The sequence below is a fragment of the Lepeophtheirus salmonis genome, chromosome 9 (genome assembly GCF_016086655.4).
Source record: "Lepeophtheirus salmonis chromosome 9, UVic_Lsal_1.4, whole genome shotgun sequence".
NCBI classification, from domain to species: Eukaryota; Metazoa; Arthropoda; class Copepoda; order Siphonostomatoida; family Caligidae; genus Lepeophtheirus; species Lepeophtheirus salmonis.
In genome coordinates this window covers 3,693,231-3,715,127 of record NC_052139.2, presented here as the reverse complement: position 1 = coordinate 3,715,127, position 21,897 = coordinate 3,693,231, and the positions used below count along the sequence as shown (strand labels likewise).

General features: G+C 31.4%; 3 protein-coding genes across 18 annotated transcripts in view; 2 read left to right on the top strand and 1 right to left on the bottom strand.

Moving 5' to 3' along the window:
- The first annotated feature begins 8,710 nt into the window (after positions 1-8,710).
- On the top strand, positions 8,711-10,517 carry LOC121124273 (uncharacterized). Its single transcript, XM_040719430.2, has 6 exons — positions 8,711-8,844; positions 8,913-9,156; positions 9,209-9,756; positions 9,825-9,921; positions 9,974-10,128; positions 10,393-10,517. Exons 1-6 carry the CDS (start codon positions 8,835-8,837, stop codon positions 10,431-10,433), a joined length of 1,095 nt encoding a protein of 364 aa, XP_040575364.1. The 5' UTR covers positions 8,711-8,834; the 3' UTR covers positions 10,434-10,517.
- A 131-nt stretch (positions 10,518-10,648) lies between these two features.
- On the bottom strand, positions 10,649-13,370 carry LOC121124274 (uncharacterized). 4 transcript variants are annotated; one of them, XM_040719432.1, is made up of 3 exons: positions 13,281-13,370; positions 12,944-13,212; positions 10,649-11,662 (listed from the first exon to the last, which is right to left on the bottom strand). In XM_040719432.1, the coding sequence occupies exons 2-3, from the start codon at positions 13,108-13,110 to the stop codon at positions 10,969-10,971; spliced, it is 861 nt and encodes a 286-aa protein (XP_040575366.1). In that variant the 5' UTR covers positions 13,111-13,212; positions 13,281-13,370; the 3' UTR covers positions 10,649-10,968. The 4 variants fall into 4 exon arrangements, with proteins under 4 accessions (XP_040575366.1, XP_040575367.1, XP_040575365.1 ...); XM_040719433.2 differs by having other exon boundaries at positions 12,944-13,160; positions 13,281-13,365; XM_040719431.2 differs by having other exon boundaries at positions 12,944-13,215; positions 13,281-13,352.
- Positions 13,371-15,699: 2,329 nt separating this feature from the next.
- Positions 15,700-21,897, top strand: part of GramD1B (GRAM domain containing 1B) — a 63,993-nt gene continuing 57,795 nt past the window's right edge. Inside the window, exons 1-8 of one of the 13 annotated variants that reach the window (XM_071890996.1) lie at positions 16,798-16,861; positions 16,924-17,079; positions 18,781-18,888; positions 19,470-19,597; positions 19,683-19,773; positions 19,847-20,084; positions 20,220-20,323; positions 20,480-20,656. In XM_071890996.1, the coding sequence (XP_071747097.1) occupies positions 19,482-19,597; positions 19,683-19,773; positions 19,847-20,084; positions 20,220-20,323; positions 20,480-20,656 (726 nt within the window). In that variant the 5' untranslated portion in view covers positions 16,798-16,861; positions 16,924-17,079; positions 18,781-18,888; positions 19,470-19,481. Of the gene's footprint in view, positions 17,080-17,167; positions 17,361-18,378; positions 18,572-18,780; positions 18,889-19,469; positions 19,598-19,665; positions 19,774-19,846; positions 20,085-20,219; positions 20,324-20,479; positions 20,657-21,897 lie in introns of those variants that run through there. The other 12 variants (XM_071890997.1, XM_040719837.2, XM_040719838.2 and 9 more) reach the window with 12 other exon arrangements.

The window sequence follows — 21,897 nt, the reverse complement described above, 5'->3', positions numbered from 1 at the left end:
GCCAGCTTCAGATTATATGCTCTATACTTCATTTTTGTCTTAAAAAAAGAACCCTAACCAATAGTTAAATACACAAAGGCCTAGAGCAGTGATCCCTAATCAGGGATCCTCTGAGCCCTTGTGCTCCGCAATCTTTAAAAGCTATGGTAGAGAATACAAAAAAAAAGAATTAAAGAGTGTAGAGCACCGTAGTATATTAAAAAAAATGCTTTAGGGCTCTGCAATGATGAAAAGGTTGAGAGTCACTAATCTAGAGGAACAAAGACATTGTCCAATGAAGTTTACCCATATAGACATCAATAGTTTGACCAATATATATCATATTAAATTTGTTTAAATATTTAAGATATACAAATCAGTGATGAGTATACTTTAGTCAGAGGATTCTTTTCACAAAAGTCACAAAAGACGACTCGATCCTTGATTCGAGTCAAGTGAATTACTTAAGACTTTTTCAAACAGAATAACTATTTCCTCGAGTCTAGTGACTGGAATAATTGGAGTACCTATCTCCAGTGATGTGGAAAGTCCTTATACTGCAAGTCCAAGGCAATCCTCAAGCCGTTGCTCCCAAGTCTTTGAATATCTTCATCAAGTACACCTCGATCCCTTAAATATTTTTATCTATTTCAATTCAAGACTTCAGGTTTATTTTTTACTTATTGATTGATGATCATTATAACATAGAGTCCATAGATTGTTACGGCTTTTCTAAAGTCCCTTGTAAAATAGCTGTCGAATCTGATTGAAGCTTTGAGTCTTTGATTGTGAGATTAACTTGAACTCCAAGTCTTCAAAATATGGAATTCAGTCCAAGTCCCTACCTATCTCTAATTATGTCTCTACTGGCTACACATATCAAATTCTTCTAACTTGTACTAAAAGTGTAAAGGATGAAAAAGTTGCATTTTTTTAATATTTAAACTTGATTGCAGAGTATATGAATCCTTCAATTGGTTAAACAAAATATTTACTTTAGAATGGAGGTGTCCGCTTAATTATAGGTTAGTGCTTATTAAGACTGTCCCTGAGTAGTAAGTCATTGTATGTAACGTACATTTGATATCAAATGATGAGCAGAAAATGATACAATAAAGATTTGATAATAAAAAAATCAAGGACGTGCCCTTGCGGTCAGAATACAAAATGAATAGTATATTCTAAATGTACATATGTCTACATCGATTTCAATGTTTTTAAAAAAAAATTGATTGTGTAAAAATAATTTGAAGGATTAGTGAAGAGTAATTAGTCAGAGTCCAATCTAAGTCAGAGGGGCGGCTATTATCATCTAGGGGAAAACACATTGATCAATCAAGCTCAAGGAGAAATATTTTGTCCTTTGTGAAATTCTTATTACAATCATTATTTCAAATTAATCCACATATGTAAAGAAGAACAAATGTGCTTCATATTGGTATAATTAATTAATAGTTAAATGACTACATGATTGGGTGTACATTAAAGCATAATTATCCATGATACATATTTGAGCCTACATATAGATAATGAATGATAATTACGTAAAGCGTCTTTGAAAAATGAGGATATGATATTTTTTCTCCCGTGATTATAGCACAAATATATATACAATGTGCCGTAGGTTAGATGAAACGATAGACTCACTCTTACAAAACATGCAATATTATCAAGAAAGAGAGAGAGAGAGAGAGATAAAATAGAAAAGAAAGCATTTAGGATTCAAAAGTCACGATAATATTGTACTAAATAGAAGAAACATATTTCAAATACATACATATATCGATTAAAAGGATTAAAAAACAAGAAAGAGGAGCTGTTAGAAAGAGCTTTTGGGACATAGCCCCCTTCCAAAAAAATTTTAAAGACCTGCAAAATGTAATTTAATAAAATAAAGACACTTTTTCTAATTTTTATAATTTTTTTCTTTTTTGTCTCCGTGATAAGATAAATGATCGAATGTTTAGACGTGAAGACAGCCTTTTGTATATCTGCCATTTTGAGAATCTAAACAACCATGTTTTAAAATAATGAAAACCCTTTTTTTCATTAATATAAAACAAAATAGTGAACTATTATATGAGAAAGAAAGATCAACCAATATAATTACACAAGTAGTTTAAAACGTCGACAGACAAAACGACGAACGACAAAATATCGAATGGACAAAACGACCACCAGAAAGTATTACGTTCCAGGTTATATGAAAGACAGTTTCTACGATATTCCAGACATTACCCCCCTCCCCTAAATATTTACACCACCATCCCTATATAAACTAACAGTATGGGACCCTCACATACCCCCATTTATACCACGAAATTTGGGGCTATTTTGGATACCACCAGCCCCTAAAATGGGATGAAACCCACCGCTATTAATTAAATTACTTTTCAGGGCCAACACCTCAATATATTCATAAAAAATTAATAGTTATAAAGTTTTAATACAAATTAAATAATTTTATTTATTCTACTATTTTCTTATACAAATTATACACAATTATAAATTCTCACCAATGTACATATTATAAAGTACCCATATTTTCATATTTTAAAAGACATTAGATAATTTTTTATTAACATTTTCATATTTTTTGGATGTTTCCATGTATTTTATAATATTCTTTTTTGAGGTGTTGCAAAATTTACTCCACAGACATTTCCCGCCCGAGAATTTTCCCCTACATAAACAACAGTAATTACCCCCATTTATTCCCCAAAAGTTGTAATGTTTTCATGTATCGCCGGGTCCAAAAAAGGGAGCAAACCCACCAGAGTTAGATGAGTTACCTTCAAAGGCCACTCCCAATACCTCACCACTTTCAGATACCGCTGGTTCTCGAAGCGAGATGAATCCCGAAACAGCCATCAATTTCGGGGGCCTTCGGGAAGTAAATGGAGGGGGGTAAATGTAAGTAGCAGTAGTTGTTTTCATCCCATTTTGGGCTGGTGGCACCCAAAAACAGCCCCAACATTCTTGGTGCAAATGAAAGGCTGAGTGGGGATCCTAGTGGTTGCTTAAATAGTGTCGTTGGATTTCATCCCACTCTGAGAACAGGTTGTACACAAAAACAGTACCAACATTTGGGGGCTAAATAGGGGTTATGAGGGGCTCTTAGTAGTTGTTTGAATAGTAAAGGTAACGTTCATCCAATTTTTGTGTTGGCAGCACCACAAAACAGCCCCGTTTAGGCATTAATTGAGGGGTTGTGGGGTACTAGAAAACAGCCCAACACTCGATCAGGGAGGGATCCTTTCTAGTTGTGGTGGGGGTATGTTTATGACCGGAAATGTATAAATGGGATACCCCGGAACACCAATTGGAGGAGCCCCTGGTCGACGTTTGGTCTATTCAAAGTTTTGTCCATGCACCAGAATTACTGTCTGAGGTTCCTATATAGAATAGCTCAGAATACCTACAAGATCAAGTATTACATATTGTGCTTAAAATGTGCCATAGGTTGAACACATTTTGAGGAATCCATAGAGCATTTTCATGTGATGTCAGCATTGTTTATGTCGACCATTTTAGAGGTTATATTAATAAACCCTCTTTTTCATTAATTTAAAGGAAAATAGGAAACTATTGGATGTCAAAATGGACCAACAAATAAAAGGACTTTAACCTTATTTTCTTTAAGTTTTTTGGCTCAATTCCCTCGTGTTATTATATATAACGTATATAAATTGCCTTGAAATGTATTAAAATATGTTATTAAATCGTTAATTATACAATCTTATTTCCATAGTGTATATAAAATAAACCAGGACAATAGAAAAACAAAATATTTTTCTCTAATTAACCTACTTTGCTCATTCCTAATTGATAAAAATAATGTACAAATTACTTTATTTTAATTCAAATATCACTGTTTTTCATTGACATCAAGTAGTATTTAATACAAGGGTTAAGTCTTTTTTTATTTATCAAGGTTTATTGGAAATTTGTCTATGTTTTGTAGTATAAATTTCAACTATGAGGCCTAGAGACGGCGATTCCTTCCATTATGAAACAATTTATGACGTCAGTAAAAATGTTCAAGTAACTGACTCAAGATTCTTAGTATCTTGGGCAAACTCATCAGGGCTGTCAGAATAGGGGAACAGAGAAGGCATTTCTCACTTGAATAATACTATGTTAAAAGCTCTTTTTTGGCTAATTTTACATTATTGGTATATCCGAGAAGTGAGGACTTGGACTAGAGTACATATTTTGAAGACCTGGTACTAAAAATTGACTCCACAATTAATGTTTATAACTTCACTTCGACTTAAAAATTAATAATTTCATATACGATTATTTAATCAACCTTCTCATAGTCATTTAAATGTTTTCTTAGAGGCCCAACTCTTCAGAGCACTCGTTACATTAAAATTGTACATACTTAGAACTAACTGTAGTACCCCGTATTGCTCGGAGGAATTAGGTGTCGTCTGACAGAAAAATGTTGTTTTAAGAATATAAAAGTTAACTCCCTTAGAAATCCTCTGTGGTGTTTCCCGTTTCTCAGAAACACACTGTCTTGTAACTACTCAAAAACTGCGTCATTCATATGTGTTCTCTCCTCAAGAATGAAAGATAATAATAAGAGATTGAGAAACAAAAACAAACAACAGCAATGTTCCCTATCAAGGACTCCTGTAAGCAGGACCCAGCACGCGCAAACATAAATTCAAATACGCGTGCAACATGGAGCTATTGAAAAAAAAAAAAAAAATCCAACGTGGTTGGTAAGATAAAAAGTAATAACAAATAACTATTATTGTGTTTTGTAATTCCAATCATGCCCACTGAGTGTAGTGCTCCAGGGTGTAGAACGGGCTATGACAACGAACCACAACAGTCTGGTGTTACTATCCATCTGTGGCCAAACAAAGAGAGAAACCCCGGACTTGATACCACCTGCTGAGATCCATTCCAAGAGAAACAGATCTGAAGAAGACAGATTAAGCACCATCCAAATGTACAAAGGTGTGTTCCCTGCATTCCAACGACTCTGATTTCATCTCTGAGTCTAAAAGAAGTCATACCCTTGGCAAGGCTCTAAAGAAGAGGTAAGACAGCTGCTCACTTTTGATGCGTATATAACTGTCTTTCTTTTACAGGTACCTCTATCCAGATGTAGTACCATCCCTACTGCCAAACTATCCCATCTACCTTTCAACTCCTAGAGCGTCATCAAGGCCAACTCAAGCTGCTACTACGTCACGTAGGGCTCAACAGTTCAATGAAATGAGTTCTGTGGAAGAGCTTGGTGACAAATTTGCCAAGGAGACACTCCCATCAGACTTCATCCTCCTCACAAAACCAAGTGTTGCCCTTTTGAAGCTATCCCATGACGAGAAATGGGGCCTAAGTAGTAGTTCCATCCAGTTTGAGACAGATATGTCATTCAAAATGTACTACTCTGATGTGTTGATTGACAAAAAGGTAGTGTCACACATCACATATTTTACTTTTTTAAATTTTCAGGTATGACTACTTCAGAAATTAAAGCTCTACTGGATGAAGACCTGTTAAAAGCTGAGCTCATTTTGACTAACTGCCAACCAGATCACCTCCAAGAACTAGCTTCCAAGACAGAGAAATGCTATATATTTTGTTACCGGGTATATTGGTTTTTCTTTGAAATAGATCAGCTGTACATCATGCCAAGAGTTAATGGTCATCAGAGACACACATACGGACTCAATGAACTTCGATAGCCCAACAAATCAGCATGTAGACCTGAAAGAGTTCATCGACATAATGAGCAGAGCGGGGTTGTTGACTCTATCTTACCTTCTCTACATCTCCAGTCTTTATGATCACTCCATGTTCTCTTACATCACAACTATTCCTGAAGAGAAAGACAGTTTACTTGGCACCCCAAATCCTAGAGCTTCATTTGTTGCCACATTCATTGAGAAGATGCAGGAAAGTTTAAACTTTGACATTATCGCCGTTGTGGGAGTAAAGTGCGAGGATGGACAATCCTGGTCAGCTTTTCTTCAAAGAATTTCATTCACTTTGTTTAATGCCATGGGTAAAAATTCAAGTGCTAAACTGAATGATGGCATCCGATTTTTAACAAAAGGAGAATGGCAGCTAAGAATTCAGAGGCTAATAGAAAAAAAGCTAAATTTCAATCAAAATCTTCTAACTTGTAGATTGGGCCAACTTTGTAATTTTTGATAGTGCCTTTTCTTTTGTATATGTTTTTAATGTTTATTTTGATTAAATTACTAATAGTATACCACTTCTATTAGAAATATATAGCCTCATTTGTATTAATTTGTTGATCTTCCCTAGTAAAATACTTTTAAAACACGTTATTTTGTAGCAAAACACTTTAGGAGATACATTCTATACAGAATAAACAAAGAGTGCAGTGTCTTGTCCTGCTTACAGAAGTCCTTATCCCTATATACGCACTCGATACTACTTCAAAGACACCTGTGATAGTTAATTCATTTTTAAACACAAAGATCAAGATATATTTATCATATAAATCAGGGAGCCTTTTATTCAGTTCACCCTGTATACACGCTCAATGTTACATGGTAAACGGCTACATTTTTATATCTGAGATCAGTGGTTCTTAACATTTGGAGAATTTCCCAATGCTGGGAATGGTGAAATTGCCAAGCGGTGAATGACTTGTTTTAAATAGATAGTAATGTACCTTTTGTTTTACGGGTTGATATATTTTAATAGTTATGTCTATGTACATCCTTTTTAAGTGTAAAAATCCCTTATAGAATATATATTTAGTGTATGATTGTACCCCCAATCAAAAGGTCTTCTTATTGGCTTTACTCCGGGCCGTTACTTCCGTCTGTTGGTGGTGTTCGTAGACCACTACAATAACCCAATGATGGAGTTCACAAGGGCTTCCTGCAGCTTTCCAGTTAACAACGTCCCAAAGGAAGCAGAAGACATAGAAGACCAGTTTCTTGACCTTATTTATGATTCCGCAGCAAAAACTGTGTTTACGGGGAAAGCCTGAAGACAGCCTAGGCACTATGCATGGTTCGTATCCTCACTTTACTTTGGTGCTTTACTGGTCGGTTTGGAGTCACCGTTTTCAAACATCCTTGAGATCAAAATCAAATCGCGAAACCACCTGATTGACCTTGAATCTGATTTGCGCTGCGCTATTTCAAAAATGGAACCAAACATTCAGATATTCGTCAAGGCAAAACGAATGCAAAAGTTTCATTAGCCTGTATGCGTTTCGTGTTGCATTTTTTTATGGACCAAATAAATTGAGAGAAAAAAAAACCCGAATCTTTTCATATGTATTTTCAATATGATAACAAAAATACTTAGGAATTATTTGTCTCAGGTAAACTACCTTTGTCATGTTGACTGGGCGTTAAATTATCATTTAAATTGTGGAACTTATGACAGTTTAAAAATAATAATTATGGGAGAGTGAGGATACGTGTTACAGAAAATTATATATTTTTTTAAATTGTCATAAGTTTTACAATTTAAAAGATAATTCAACGCACGGAAACATGGCACCTTAGACAAATAATTCCAGAGTATTTTTGATATAGAGCAATAATTAATAACCGTTTATTGGTGTTTTCAGAACCAACAAAAACGTACACCGGGAGGAGAATGGTATAATGTAGGAGGAGACATGTCACATGGGCCATGGCACAGGGTATGATTGGACATGTTACAAGGGGAAAAAACATGTAAAAACTGTAATCTATTATATTCAAGTATTTATTTTAATTTGTATTAAAGTTTTTCAGCATAAAGTCAATACTTATAATTACATATATAAGATAAACAAATAAAACATTTACAGAAATGTTTTATAGTTAATAATAAAATCTAAAAAATATTTTTTTACTATATACTGGGATTGATAATTAAAGTAACTCATGAAATTATACAAAAAAACAAAACATAATTAAATATAATATGTATATATATAATAAAAATGGGGTGTAACAAGTCTCCTCCATAGTGTTTGAATCAGAATAAATGATGTGAACGGAATATTGAAACGATTAATATATTACAAGTATGTTAATTAATTGAACAACATGCTAGACTATGATATTAAATAAAATAAAATTAAAGTCTCATGTTTTATAATAGAAATGTATATCAATAGACACTTACCTAAAATGTTTACTTTTAGTATAAAAATTTCAAAGTCGCAATTCTCCTTAATTGGAAGTATAAGGCAACCTGGATTTTACGTTGATTTTATGAACATTTAATTCTATGAGAACAGGGCTATTAGATAACTTTGCATTTTAAAGTTATTGGCAGTGGAACATGCCTCCTCCGTAACCTCACTCTCCCATATTATTTTTTGCAACAATTATCCTCACTCTTCCCATCTCATTAAAGTATATTTTATAGTGATTAAACTTAATTCAATTTATTATGAGTAACTCATTTTTACTAAACTCTAGAAAATATATAACTCTATATAATAATTATGGGCTTGAAATAATTGGAAGTAACTCGGAGGATTCAAACTGGATATATAAGTATATGAATTATTTGATTTAAATACCTTTGTAAATAAAACATACAAGGTACTTAATTATTATTTTTTTTTTTTTAATTTTTGGAGATTTATAATAGAATATACATCATACTTTGTGATATTTTCAAATAGAAGCAATTTCAACTTGTTTAGTTTTAGCGTTTTGCAGATGAAATATGATAAAGTTAAAATCCTAAATATATAATATTGTTTAATTAAATAAGATTTTGTTTATCAACAAGTGTTTACTATTCAGAAGTAAGAAATATGTTTTCTAAATATTGCTACTTACATAAAATGTGATATTTTCACCTATGAAAACAAAGTTTGAGATTAGATCGTACTATTTAAAATGTTCGGGGGTAAATGATTTACATAAAAATCTTCATATCCTGTGAGTAAATTCTTATTTTGTTACTTCCTCTTATAGCTCGTATTATCATTCAATTGATGTGCTTATTTGAATTATGTCCTATCATACTGAGCGATACTTATATGCATAGCAATGATATCCGGTGTTTAAAGACTCCTGCTGGAACTCAAGCCACTTATGATGACTGTATGTCTTATGGTTCATTTCCGTTTCCATACGGAAATGAAATTGAAGTGCTTTGGACATTTCATTATTTTAGAAAAAAATGTTTTCCATTTACACATAATGGATGCGTTCCTAGGTAATTTTTTAAATTAGAACACATAATACGCCATAACCTATTGTTTTTATAGATCAGCCAACTGGTTTTATACAGAAAAAATGTGTAATGATATTTGCGGACACTACATTAATGAAGCTAATAAGAGTAATTCAGAAAATGTGACTGAGAGTGGTCCTCTTCCAGAAAATGTGACTGAGAGGGGTCCTCTTCCAGAAAATATATCTGAGAAGGGCAATACAACTACAAACCAAAAGGTATTTTTTGGTTCATCTAATAATGGAAATGATAGTATGAAGAGTAAAAACGAATCCCCCAATGCACAAAAAGAGTCAAAAGGCTCAATTGATACTTCCTCATCGTTTAATTCATTAGGGCCTTGCAGTGAACTACCCGCTTTTGGAAGCTGTGTTAATTTTAGAAAATATGACCTGACCCTTAAAAAATGGACTCAATACCCCCAGGAAATTATGTATACATATCGTAGAGGAGAATGTAAGGAGTTCATTTTCAGCGCTGGCAATTGTGGAAAAAACATGAACCTCTTCTCAAGAATTGAAGAGTGTGAATCATCTTGTGGAAATATGACGAAAGCATGCGAGCAAATGCCCTTCAAAGAAGGTTAGACGATAAAATTATATAAACAACAATAATTGATATATATTATTATATATATAATATTTAAACAGGCATGAAGTGTTCAAAAGCAAATTCCACATCTGCAATGAGGGGATTAGGTCCTGTGCCCAGATTTTCTTACAATGGTGGAACATGTACACCCTTCTGGTACATACTTTTTTTGAATGGCTGAAATTTTTAATTAATTAAAATATTAAAGGTATTATGGATGTGGAGGCACGCAAAATAACTTTGTATCACTATTGGAGTGTGAAAAAATATGCAGTAATGGAGAAAATACACAGCCTCGTTCAACGACAAGAAGTCCTTCTTGGATCATGCCTACACTGAAAACCGATTATGATGATACTAAAGGTGTCTATAATTATTGAAACTATTTTTTAAACTTTCGCAACTATGAAATGCAAGTTCATGTTGCATAGTTTTAATTTATCTTGACTTACAAAAATGTTAAATTGTATTCAATGGAAATCTAAGGTTATAATTAATGATAATTAGCTTTGATTATTAATTGTTTCAAAAATTTAATTCATAAAGAAATTTCTTCAAACCCGACAATGGTCATCATAAACATAACAATATCAACTAAAATTATGTTTTATTTTATTCTATTTTTAGTGGATCCTGGTGCCGAAGGATTAGAAAATTCAATATTCTAAGGGAAAAATATGCATATATACAGAATAATTAAATTATGCAATCAAATATTTATTATTTGAATACAATAAAGAAGTATAACTATCTTCCAGGAACATTTTTACCATATATATCAATTGTAAAATGTATACTAAGAAAACGAAATTTCAGTAATAATAAGTACTTGAATACTGGTAGAAATTATAAGCATTTCACTGAGAAATAAAATATTATGAAGTGTGACAAATATATTTATTTCATAAAGAATTGGTAGCAACAAAACGAATAGGCACATAAAAAAAAGTTAACTTTTCTTCAATAAAATGATGAAAAACATCTTATTTTCTTAAAATAAATAAATAAATGCATTTAACTGCAGAAATTAAAAGTGAAGCGAGTTCTACTTTAATCTCCGAAGGAATAAACATTACTGAAGGAATTTATATGTATATTTAAAATGGAACAAAGTATTACTTTCCAAAACCATTTTTCTGCAACAAATTACGACGTCGAAGAGCCTCTCTCCTTTTCATTTCAATTTCTAGTTTCATTTGAGGTTCAATGGAGACATTTTGATTTTGTTTTGTTTGACGCTTCTTCAGAGCAGCTTCCTTTTTTTCTCATAATTTCTTCTTGAGTGCAAGGAATGGTTTCTGGAGGACTCTCAATGATGGGAGCACTATTATTTCGTCTGAAAGAAAAATTCCTACCAGTTGATTTGGAGGATCGAGGAGTACCGATATCTTCTGACGTACCATGCCTCTTTAAAGTCAGCTTAGTTGACTTTGGAGTAGATTTATTAAAAACATCCTCCGGAAGTTGAGATAACAAGACATCAAATGAGTCATCTTCAAAATGATCTGTTGATTTTTTTCTGTTGAAATCTTTTTTTAAAGATAGGGGTGTCTTTTTAATGACGGAAGAATCAATGGCCTGAGATGCGAGTAGTAAAAACTCGTCCTCATCCTCATTATCATCAAATAAATTACTACTCCCTTGATCTTTTGTTTCATTTATTTGAACAATGGAATCAGATATGGCATCGGAGTTCTCTTTATTTTTCTTGATAAAATCCCCAAAACACTGATTCAAAAACTCCTTTGCTTCCTCATCATCATTATTATTGTTTCTCCGTCGACTTCCAGCTATTTTCAATCTCAATTTTGGAGTACTTCTTATTCGAGCCTTTTTACGACATGTAGGAGATGCATCGTCCAATGCCCTTACCTTCCGGTGCAATTCTTCGTCTAATCTAAAAATATATATTAAGAGTAATGAAAATACAGAAAAAAATACTTATAGTATGCAAACTAAATATCTACAAAGTGCTCAGGACCTAAAAGAAAAACAAAGGATAATATGTTTCATATAATATAGGTTAATGAATCATATTTATAATTTGCTTCTCATAACCTCATATAACGAGTCCTTATAACCTCAACATTTATAAAAGTAAAGTACTATGCACAATTGCATCATCATGGATTGAGATTGATTTATAACTTGACATTCAACTTTTTCTAAGATTATGTTTTAATGTTATGGACACAGTGTGCGAATAGGGAGAATAACAATATAATAAATAAGTATTTGTTATTTTTGATACAGTAAGTCCAAAAGGATTTTTTTTTATTAGAGGGGAAGAGAGGGAACGAAATATGCTGGAACACCTGCTCTATGATATATGAGTCCGTTTTCCACATAGAGTACCAACCCCTACAAAGGCATCTACACAACTAAGATAAAGATCCACTGTATATGGACCATTTATTAGAGTAATCCGGAGTACTAATTTATTTAAAATGTGCCATGGGTTGAGCACCTTTATAGTCATTAATAGAATACTTTCCCGTGACGTCATAATTGTTGATGTTGCCCAGTTTGGGGACCTAACCGACCAACAATAAAACCCTTTTTTCATTAATATTAAGAAAAATATTCAACTATTGCATATCAAAATGTGCCCGTTATTTAAAAAATAATATCGCATAGTTTTATTATATATTTGAAAAATGTATTAAAAATATGTTATTACATCGATAAACAATCTTTTCCATATAGTGTAGATAAAAATTAACTATGCCAATGGAGAAGATAAGATATTTTTCCATAATTATCCTACTTTTCTCGTCTTTCATCAATCAAAAAAACAACAACTACAAATCTAGCAAATTTTAGGAATTTTCAATACTTTGTTTTAATTTTAATAACACATTCGATCAAGTAGTATTAAATGCACATAGTAAGTCTTTTTTTGTATTCATAAAGGTATTTAATGAAGTTGAATATAGATTTATCGGAAATTTGTTTATTTTATGTAGTAAAATACCAAGTTTGATGCCCTCAAGATGGGGTCTCCATCAATGATGATGCAATTTATGGCTAAAGTAAAAGCGCTCTATGATGCTAAAGCAAATTTTTAGGAACATTCTTTGATAAAGTGCGTCAAAGCAGAGAATGTATGCCTACAAAAGCCATTTCCTACTGACCACTGATGAGTGACTCTCCCAAACCGAAGAATGTTAAATCATACTTAGGATTATCATATGCCCAGTAGATTCCATCCTCTTGGGGAACTTGAGATTGGTAGATTTCTTCTGGATACGGTGACTCCTCCTCTTCTAGAGTCGGAGTGCTGGTCTTCAACTTTTTACGTGGACTTCGTCGACGCTCCAAAGAGAGAAGTGGTGTCTTGTTCATTTTCTCTAGCCTCTCCTTCAAAATAACTCCATTGGACGAATTGACATTGTCTGAAAAGACAAGAGCACGGCGGATCGTGATGAGGAAGCTCTTTCGACTTTACTACTTATAATGTATTACGTTATTATTGGTGATTAAATAAAGTAGAGGTTAAAGTTAAGGTTACTTACTCTGGTTTTTGGAAGTTATAAATTATTGTGTAACAACTTGTTCCTTTTTCCTTTTGTTTATTTGGTGGTTCCGATTGCAGCGCTCTCATTTTGCCTTATAATAAAGAGTATTACTTATATAAATATCAGGAAGAGCACAAACTATACCACGCAACCTCTTTCACTGATTAACAAAACTAACATTGAGACTCTGTTCAAGACTGATTTCTTTTCTTTTTTGTTACATCTTCATTAGTGTAGTGTGAGTCCTTATTTATCAAATCCTGTCCAGTCATAAGACCAGTCCTTAGTTCTGTAAGTACTAGGACTGAAGACTCCAGTTCCGTCCCATTCAGTTCTGCATATCTTTCGATCCTATCACTTATGAAGTTATAAGGCATTGATGACGTTATTGAATATTTTTTATCCTTTTTTAATCAATTTTTGTCCTGATGATCCAAAGGACCGATGGTCGTAACTCTTAATGACCTGCCCTAAGAGTACACTAGACCTAATAAAGAAGGACTGACACAGCAGTAATAGAACTGATTAAAAAATAATGAATAAAGGGATTTTATCTGGACTGATAACGACCAGTATTTCAGTCCAGATTGCCATCTCAAACCGTAGACCAAAACTTTATCGTTTTTAAATCGCGGACCATTTTTTTCACTCTCATTATTTATATATATTTTTTAAGTATCGTGTATGGACCTAATTTCTCACATATCCTGATTTATGAGTTGTAAAAAAATATATAATTTGTATTTTTTAATTTGTTCTACACATTTAACGTAATGTTATTGTGCCAATGTTCAGAATTTTGAAATATTCATGACGTCAATTCATCTTTGTAATCGGTCTGAATATTAAAAAAAATTTATACCAAACCGAACATTTCAAAAGTAGCGAGTTAGTTCGGTTCATCTAAAACATATGCTCAAATCTTCCGAGACCCAACACTAATTCAAGCCACATAGTTCGAATTATTTTAAGGTATTGTTTATCAATGTGGAAAATAATTATTAATTTTGCACAATTAAATAAAAATAACAACCATTCGTATGTGTGGTCATCAAATCACATCCATTTCATTTAGTACAATTTTAACAAAGAAAAACAATTCTCTATATTTTGAGCCCTGGCATAAGTAGATTCTTATGCAAGTATTTTGTACTGAAAAGGCACAGAAAAAATATTCAATAATTAATTTAATTTTGTCTTTGACTTTCACGATTAAAGGGACACGTTGCGTGATTCGGCTCATGTTTCTCCATATATATTATTAGAAATAATTATTTGCTGATGGACTTATGATGTCATTATTTATTCAGCCGAAGCGGCAAATAGATACTTTTATGACGTCATTGTTCTAGTTTCCCTAACAACATTACCAACCTAGTGCCCATATAAAATACACAGAATGACTTTACTGAGCAAAATCAAGGGGAATTCTTTGAGGTCACGACAGCAGACAAGAGAAATTGATAGTTGACCAAAACATTCGAAAACCTAGTACTTCTCGCTCTAAGATCCAACATTTTTTCCCCAAATTAAAGCCATAATTTGCATCTCATTAGTCATTTCATCACATTCACTCGCACATCATTACTACATGCGTACTTTATTTAAATAAGATAGATATATATTTAGTCCCAAGTTTAAAATGCCAACTTTTTTAGCCTATTTTAATATTTAATTCAACAAAATCCTCCAAATAATAGGAACGATTCTCAAATAAATCATGAAGATGATGATCACAAGCAAGAAACAAGGTCTATCAGGAATTTGAATATTTATATCATAGATCTAGAGGATCTTTAATACTTTTTTGAAGGATCCTTATTATGTATAATTAATTTAGGGTTATAGTCGTTAGCGTATATTATTTTAAAAGCGTATAAAATATATATAATTTGGGAAAACGTAAAAATGAGAGGATTCAAGTGACCAAAGTTCCGAGCATACTCACAAATCTTGCTCAATTCACGCATAAATAATTCTTGATTCTTGAATTGAATTAGAGTGAGAATAATTTAACAAATACAATATTAATAATTATGCTAATAAATTATTATAATCACAATAAACATTTTTTTAAAAATATAGGCATTTGAAGCCCCTTTATGTTTTTAACATATCTTAGCAAGTGTATAATTTGAATATTTTTGTCAACTATTTCTTAATTCTATGTATTTTATATCTATGATATGGTGCCCCTAGTAGAAACAAGACATGACGTCATTTGAAGAATTCATGTGGAGGATTTATCTTCTTCTATGTTATTATTTATTATGCCTCTGCATGATCCGCGCAAGGAGTGTGCTGTGTGTCCGACTTTCATGTAGAAGCTCTCCTTTGCAGCTGCATTATTTATAGAAAAACTCCAACGCTAGCGTAATAGCAGAAATTGTACCTTCTGTTTTATTATTCTTTCTTTCTTTCCGTATTTACAATAGACCAAAGAACGCTGAAATGAATATGAAAGACGCTCTATTTCTGTACTTGACGGTAGTGCAAAAGTAAAATGCAGGAAATTGTAACTTTGATAGCTCATATCTTACCCATTTCAAAGTTGAATTTAATTTCTTGTTATAGAAAAATTTTAAGGATTAAAAAATAACCATTTGAATGCCTTGGGATATGTATTTTAATTTAATTGTTACCTAAAAATAAACCAAATTTTTAGTGTTATATATATACAACACTAGTACACAGTATGTATTCCAGCTAATTTCCGCAAATGAGCGAAAGAAAATCAATTTCCTATCCGACTAACATGATTTTAAAAATTGACATGTAGTAATAGCTACCTACTCAGTACTTTTTTCAATCAAGTTTCATCGAAATTCTTCAATATCTAATCTAAAAAAAATGTTTCTCAAGGTAACTGTCGTCAAATTCATGAAAATAAATAAAGGATAAGTGTTTTCAAAATACATTTAACTCCTCTTTTTTTTTTTTTTTTTTTCAAATGTTTAATTAAATTATGACTTAACTTCGTTTTATCTTCAGTCTAGTGTATATTTGTTGTGTACGAGCTGAAATTTGTTGGTTTTAAAATTAATTATTGTAATTATCAATTATACAATTTTACTATTATTTGATTTTGATCTATTAAAATTACATGGTTATTATGTATTTATGAGTAAAATGACTCTGGGCATTTAAAACTACAACTTGCACATAACATATTGACAATATTGTACATAATATAAATGTTTCTCCATAAAAGTTGAGTTAAATTTAAATTACTCAATACATATTTAATGTAATTGAAATGACAATTTTTTAATGGTTAAACTGTAAAAAAAAATAATGTAATAGTTTTTTTTAAATGAATAAAATATAAGTTGTTAAATTTACAATTTACTGGATTTACTATATAAATATGAGACAATATTTTGCACTAAAGTCAAAATAAGCGCACGTCAAAAAAAGATACCGTTGTATATTCATTTGAGTTTTCCTTGTATAACATAAACTATTATATCAAATATGTTATGTTAATGTTTTTATTCACTTATGTTATGTATCTAACTCCAAGGAGCAGCTAGAGGATCACTGTATGCATGAGTCGACGTTGTGAGTCGTGAGTCGTCGTACGTACGTCTTTTCCCTTTTTTCTTCAATAATAATAACTCACTTCTTCCAACCATAACAGAGAGTTGTTCGCGAAATGTTTTTCATTTCCAACTATTCGTATTAATTAATAAATACATTGAAGAGAGAAAAAAAGTGAAGGATTTGAGGACATCATGATGGACAAGGAAGACGAAACCAAATTCGACGACGAAAGTCCAATTATTTTCTCTGCAAGGTCAGATTTTCGAATATTTTTTATGATTGTTTGAGGTTAAGGGATTTTTTATAAGTTGTTGTCACTGTTTCGTTCATTGCAGTAGTTCATTTTTAGCTATACTTTGATTTATTCAATGCGTTCGTGTATTTATATTAATTGTAAATAATAGTCCAAGGTCTAAATTTGGTGGGGATCCTCTAGTTGGGGGTACACGGAGAGTTAATCCAATGACTCTACAAAATGGTCAATCACATGATAGTGATTCATTTACCACAAAGAAGAAGGGGAAACATTAAATAGTATGTGCATGTTTCTACTTAATATGTACTATTCATTATAATGTTTTCTATGCCTTTGCGAAATCCTCATTTTGTCAATTTTGCCACCAAGATGTTGACGTGTCATTTTTGGCAAGTAAAGAAACATTTCAATACCTGTACTCAAATTACAAGAACAAAAGTGCAAATACTGAACTTTTTCATCTTAGTATTTCCCTTTGTAAAAAAATAATGAATTATTTAAGAGTATAATTGCCAAGGTATAATTGATTTAATTAATTGATAAAAATTTAGATTATATTGTTGGATATAACTTATAATAAATTTGTGTGAGAAGGCATAATATGCTCCGTAAAAACTCTACTCTCATCAATTATGACGACTTGTAATACTAGTACCTGATCATAACCTGTACGTAAATTACACAAACAGTGGCCCTTGTAATGTTTTCTTACTTTCAAGATAAGAAATATGACCCTATCTGCATACATAGGTGGTGAAAACGAAAAAGTTCAATTTTCTCTGGATTTTGATAAGTGTTTGTACGTTGAAATACGATCAAAGTATATGTTATAGGTAGAACTCATTTGTAACATGAATGGATCAATCAAGCTTATGTGAATCGCGTTATGTGTCATATTTTGAATAATAATTAAACTTGCGCTTCTCTAATTGATGTTGAGCTCATTAAGTTCATCATTCATTTGTTTTTCACAAGTGCTTTTCAAAATGATTAGTTTCAAAGGTCAGAGTGATTCATTTTTATTTTTGAATATATTTTGTATATAAAAGTCCTTTTCAGTATGTCTTCTCCAATATTTGTCGTTTTGGAAGAGTATCTTTTGGAGCTATTTATAGTATATCTCATTTTTTATAAATTATTTCAAAAAGATTTCTGTCTTTTATTTTTTTATCTCTTTGTTAGCCCTCATTGAGAGTATTTATAGTTTGATGTAAGTTGTGCCGTACTTCCTTTGAATATTGTTTATTCTCATGCATCAGCCTCTAACATACATAATATGAAACGTTTGTTTTAAGCAGTTGTAAGTTATGTTTCCCTTAAACGAATCATTACTCATGTGTATTGAATGAATTTGCTTCATAATACTTATCCTTATTTTTGTCAGTTTCAATAGTGAAAAGCTTGTCTTTGGTGCTATTATATTCAAAAGTTTTTAGTAGTTTTAAATGACTACCTATCAGTGTTGACATTTTATTTAGCCAAGAGTAAGGTACCTTTAAAAGTTGGGTTTATTTTTTTCTATTGGAAAACAAGAGTCGTTGCTATGTGTTGTTGCATTTGTAACTTCCTTTTATTTTTCTGCCTTAGTTCCTGATCCCTCCCTCCATAAATGTAGATCAACTTAACTTCATTTGAAGTATAGATAATGGATGCTTTAAGATTGTCGTGACTTTTAACATATTTTTAATTTCATTATAGTCGAAGATCCTCAAAAATTGACAACGCTCAAGATAATCAATTAGGACTGAGAAATGAAAGTGCTCCTAATTTTTATAAACTATCAAATGACAAATCAATGGATAACAGGTGAAAATAATAGCTTAATATTTATTTGAATATTACTTTAATTCTATGTATTGACAACATTATACGTACAATTTGTTTTTACATTTCTTGAGGAGTCGCCATAAAGTTAGCTACTATTAACTTTTATTATTAATATATATATTTTCCTCTGCCTTAGGCGACTGCCTTTAAAGTTAAGAAATTATCTTCAAGATAAAAAATATTCATTATGCAAAATTATCTTGTTATATCAAAAATGATAATCATATTAACTATATTATGAAAGTCAATTTATGATTGCATTTTTACTCTGTTTCAATATATATATATATTTTCATCCTACTTATGAGGATATTATTTGATCAGGGGCTTTAAGACTGTAATAATTATTTTTCTTTTTATTATTTTAATTTGTTTCTATGTATTGCTCCCTTAACTTATATCATTTTTATCAGTACTTATTAACCTCTATTGACTTGAATAATATTGAAAAAGTTGCTACAATGAGTTTTAATCAGTTCTTTTCCTCTTTATTTTGCTAGTTAGTATTTGTTTCTCAAAAAAGATAGTGGAAGTTTTTGCTAATTTTATTTCTAATTCAGTTTCATTTGATAATGGTGCTGGGACACATAGTATCAAAAAATCAATTTAGAAGGAAAATAACTTTTGAAGGTGCAATAGACTCTGGCGATTTCGTAACAGCCATTGGAACATTTCTGTATTATGATGAGTAATGTAGTTCCCTTTTTTAATTGTGTCGTTTATTGATGTATTTTTATTAAAAACACACTTTTAAAGTCTATTATTATTTTAAGAAATGATAACACCCTAAATGGGGGTATGTACTCCTCCAATTCAGAAGACTCAATCATGCCTGCCTCCACACAATATCTTGTCAGAACAGAGGTAAGTACAACGAACCCATATTTACTATTATAAAAGTGACGTTATATCTATTGTTATTGCTTTTTCTATGTAGTTGAATGATTCCGAGCCTAAGGTGTCGACTCCAAATCCTTCAATTTCTTCAAGTATTAATCTAGAAAATAGGAGTCTCTCCTCCAAGTCCGATCTAAATGAGGCAAAAAATTTTGATTCTTCGAAAAAAGCTAAGAAGAAATCCTGGTATAATGCTTTCTATCCCAATTATAAGTCCGTAAGCGAAGACTTTAAGAAAATTTTTCCTTCGATTCCGTCAGATGAAAGGCTTATTGCTGGTAAAAAAATTAGTCACATTAATTTTATTTTAATGATAAAAAAATGTAAAATTAGGCGTATATATAAAAAAATAAATTCATAAAGTGTAGATAATTTATTCAAGAATTTGATAATATCCATTCTTTTTCTTGCAGGTTATTCTTGTGCCATTCAAAAGGATATATTAGTTCACGGTCGGCTCTACTTTACAAAGAAGTATTTGTGTTTTTACGCAAAGATTTTAAATTGGGAGACTCAGGTTGGAAATTTTGATTACAAATATTTTCATATTTAAGCCATTAGTATCAAAATTAGTTCTTTATGACTTTAAAAGTCTGGAGAGTCGCATTGAAATTTAATGATATTCTTAAAGTTATTAGTTTAAATTATAATTATTTTTTAAATTTCCTTTTAGTTGGAGCTTGCATGGAAAGACGTTGTGTCTATTTCACGTGAAAAGACAGCTTATGTTATCCCAAATGCTATTTCAATATATACCGACAATGAAAAACACTTCTTTGCTTCATTTGCATCGAGAGAAAGAACATTTTTTATTTTGGAAAAAATATGGGAGAGTGCAAAAGCGGATCAGGTGAGAGTCAAAGAAAGAAAGACATTATAAATTGCTTCCCTACCTCAATACTGAGAATATCCAATCTTTTAATCTACATTAGATTAGCTAAACTCGCTACCTTCGTTCGTTGAATATTAGATAAATAAATGTAATTTTCTAAACTTTTAAATCTATAGATTCGGTTTTGTATAATTTTATGTTAAACTCTTTGGGTGGCTGTACAAATTATTTTTAAACAAAATATTAAGTATGTATAAGACTATTCGTTGACTATACAATTTTTGTAGGTTAAAGTTGCATAGATATATATAGATGATTTTTAGTATTCATTTATTAAGTTCTAGGTATATCATTTGTTTCGACAAGAGGCTAATTCTATATGACCAAGTTTTTGTATAAAATAAGTTTTTATAAAAACGCCAAGAGGAGTGTAGCATAAAGTGTAACAAAGATGGAATTTACAGACTCCCCAAAAACGTAAAATAATAACCTATATTAAGGCCAAACCTACAAAGAAGTCATAACCCCAAAACAAGCTCATTCTATCCATTGGTTTTGAGTCTTCAAAGTAGTAGGGATATATATTTATACACCAGTTAATGTTAAAGAGGGATGCGTTCCATAACAAGGGCTTGTAAAACGAATTTACATGAATCGATTACATGGTACTGATGGAATTTAAAGGTTGCATGACTTCATAAAGTTTTCTTGCATCTTTCGGTTATAATTTATACAACTTTATTTGAGGCACATATATCAATATACATAGGCCAAAGTCGAATACATTGCAAAATAGGTCGTATAAGATAAGAGTTACGTCATACGTGCCTTTAGATGGATCTCATACATAATGTGTATTTAAAAGATAATTGATCTTGGTCCTGACAGCATATATATGCATATTTTTACTGCACAAAGTTGTTTTATTGATTATTGTTTTACTACGCATCTAAGCGACTCATTTTTACTGGAAACATTTTCTTAGCAACCTACTTAATTTGGTGATTCATCTTATATTTGTATCCCTTTAGTAATTATTCACCTTTATTTGCCTTCTAATTTTATTTACTATGTAAAACTCTTTGGAAACCCCCAGAGTTATTACATTCACGATATTGTATTTTTCATTAAAAGGTTTTTCTCAGTATCTTATAATTCTTGACTTACTTGTATAATTAATCCACATAGTTTATTTTGTGTATTAAAAATATACTTACATTGATTTTTGATTCACTCAAGGATGTACACCCTATGTTTTC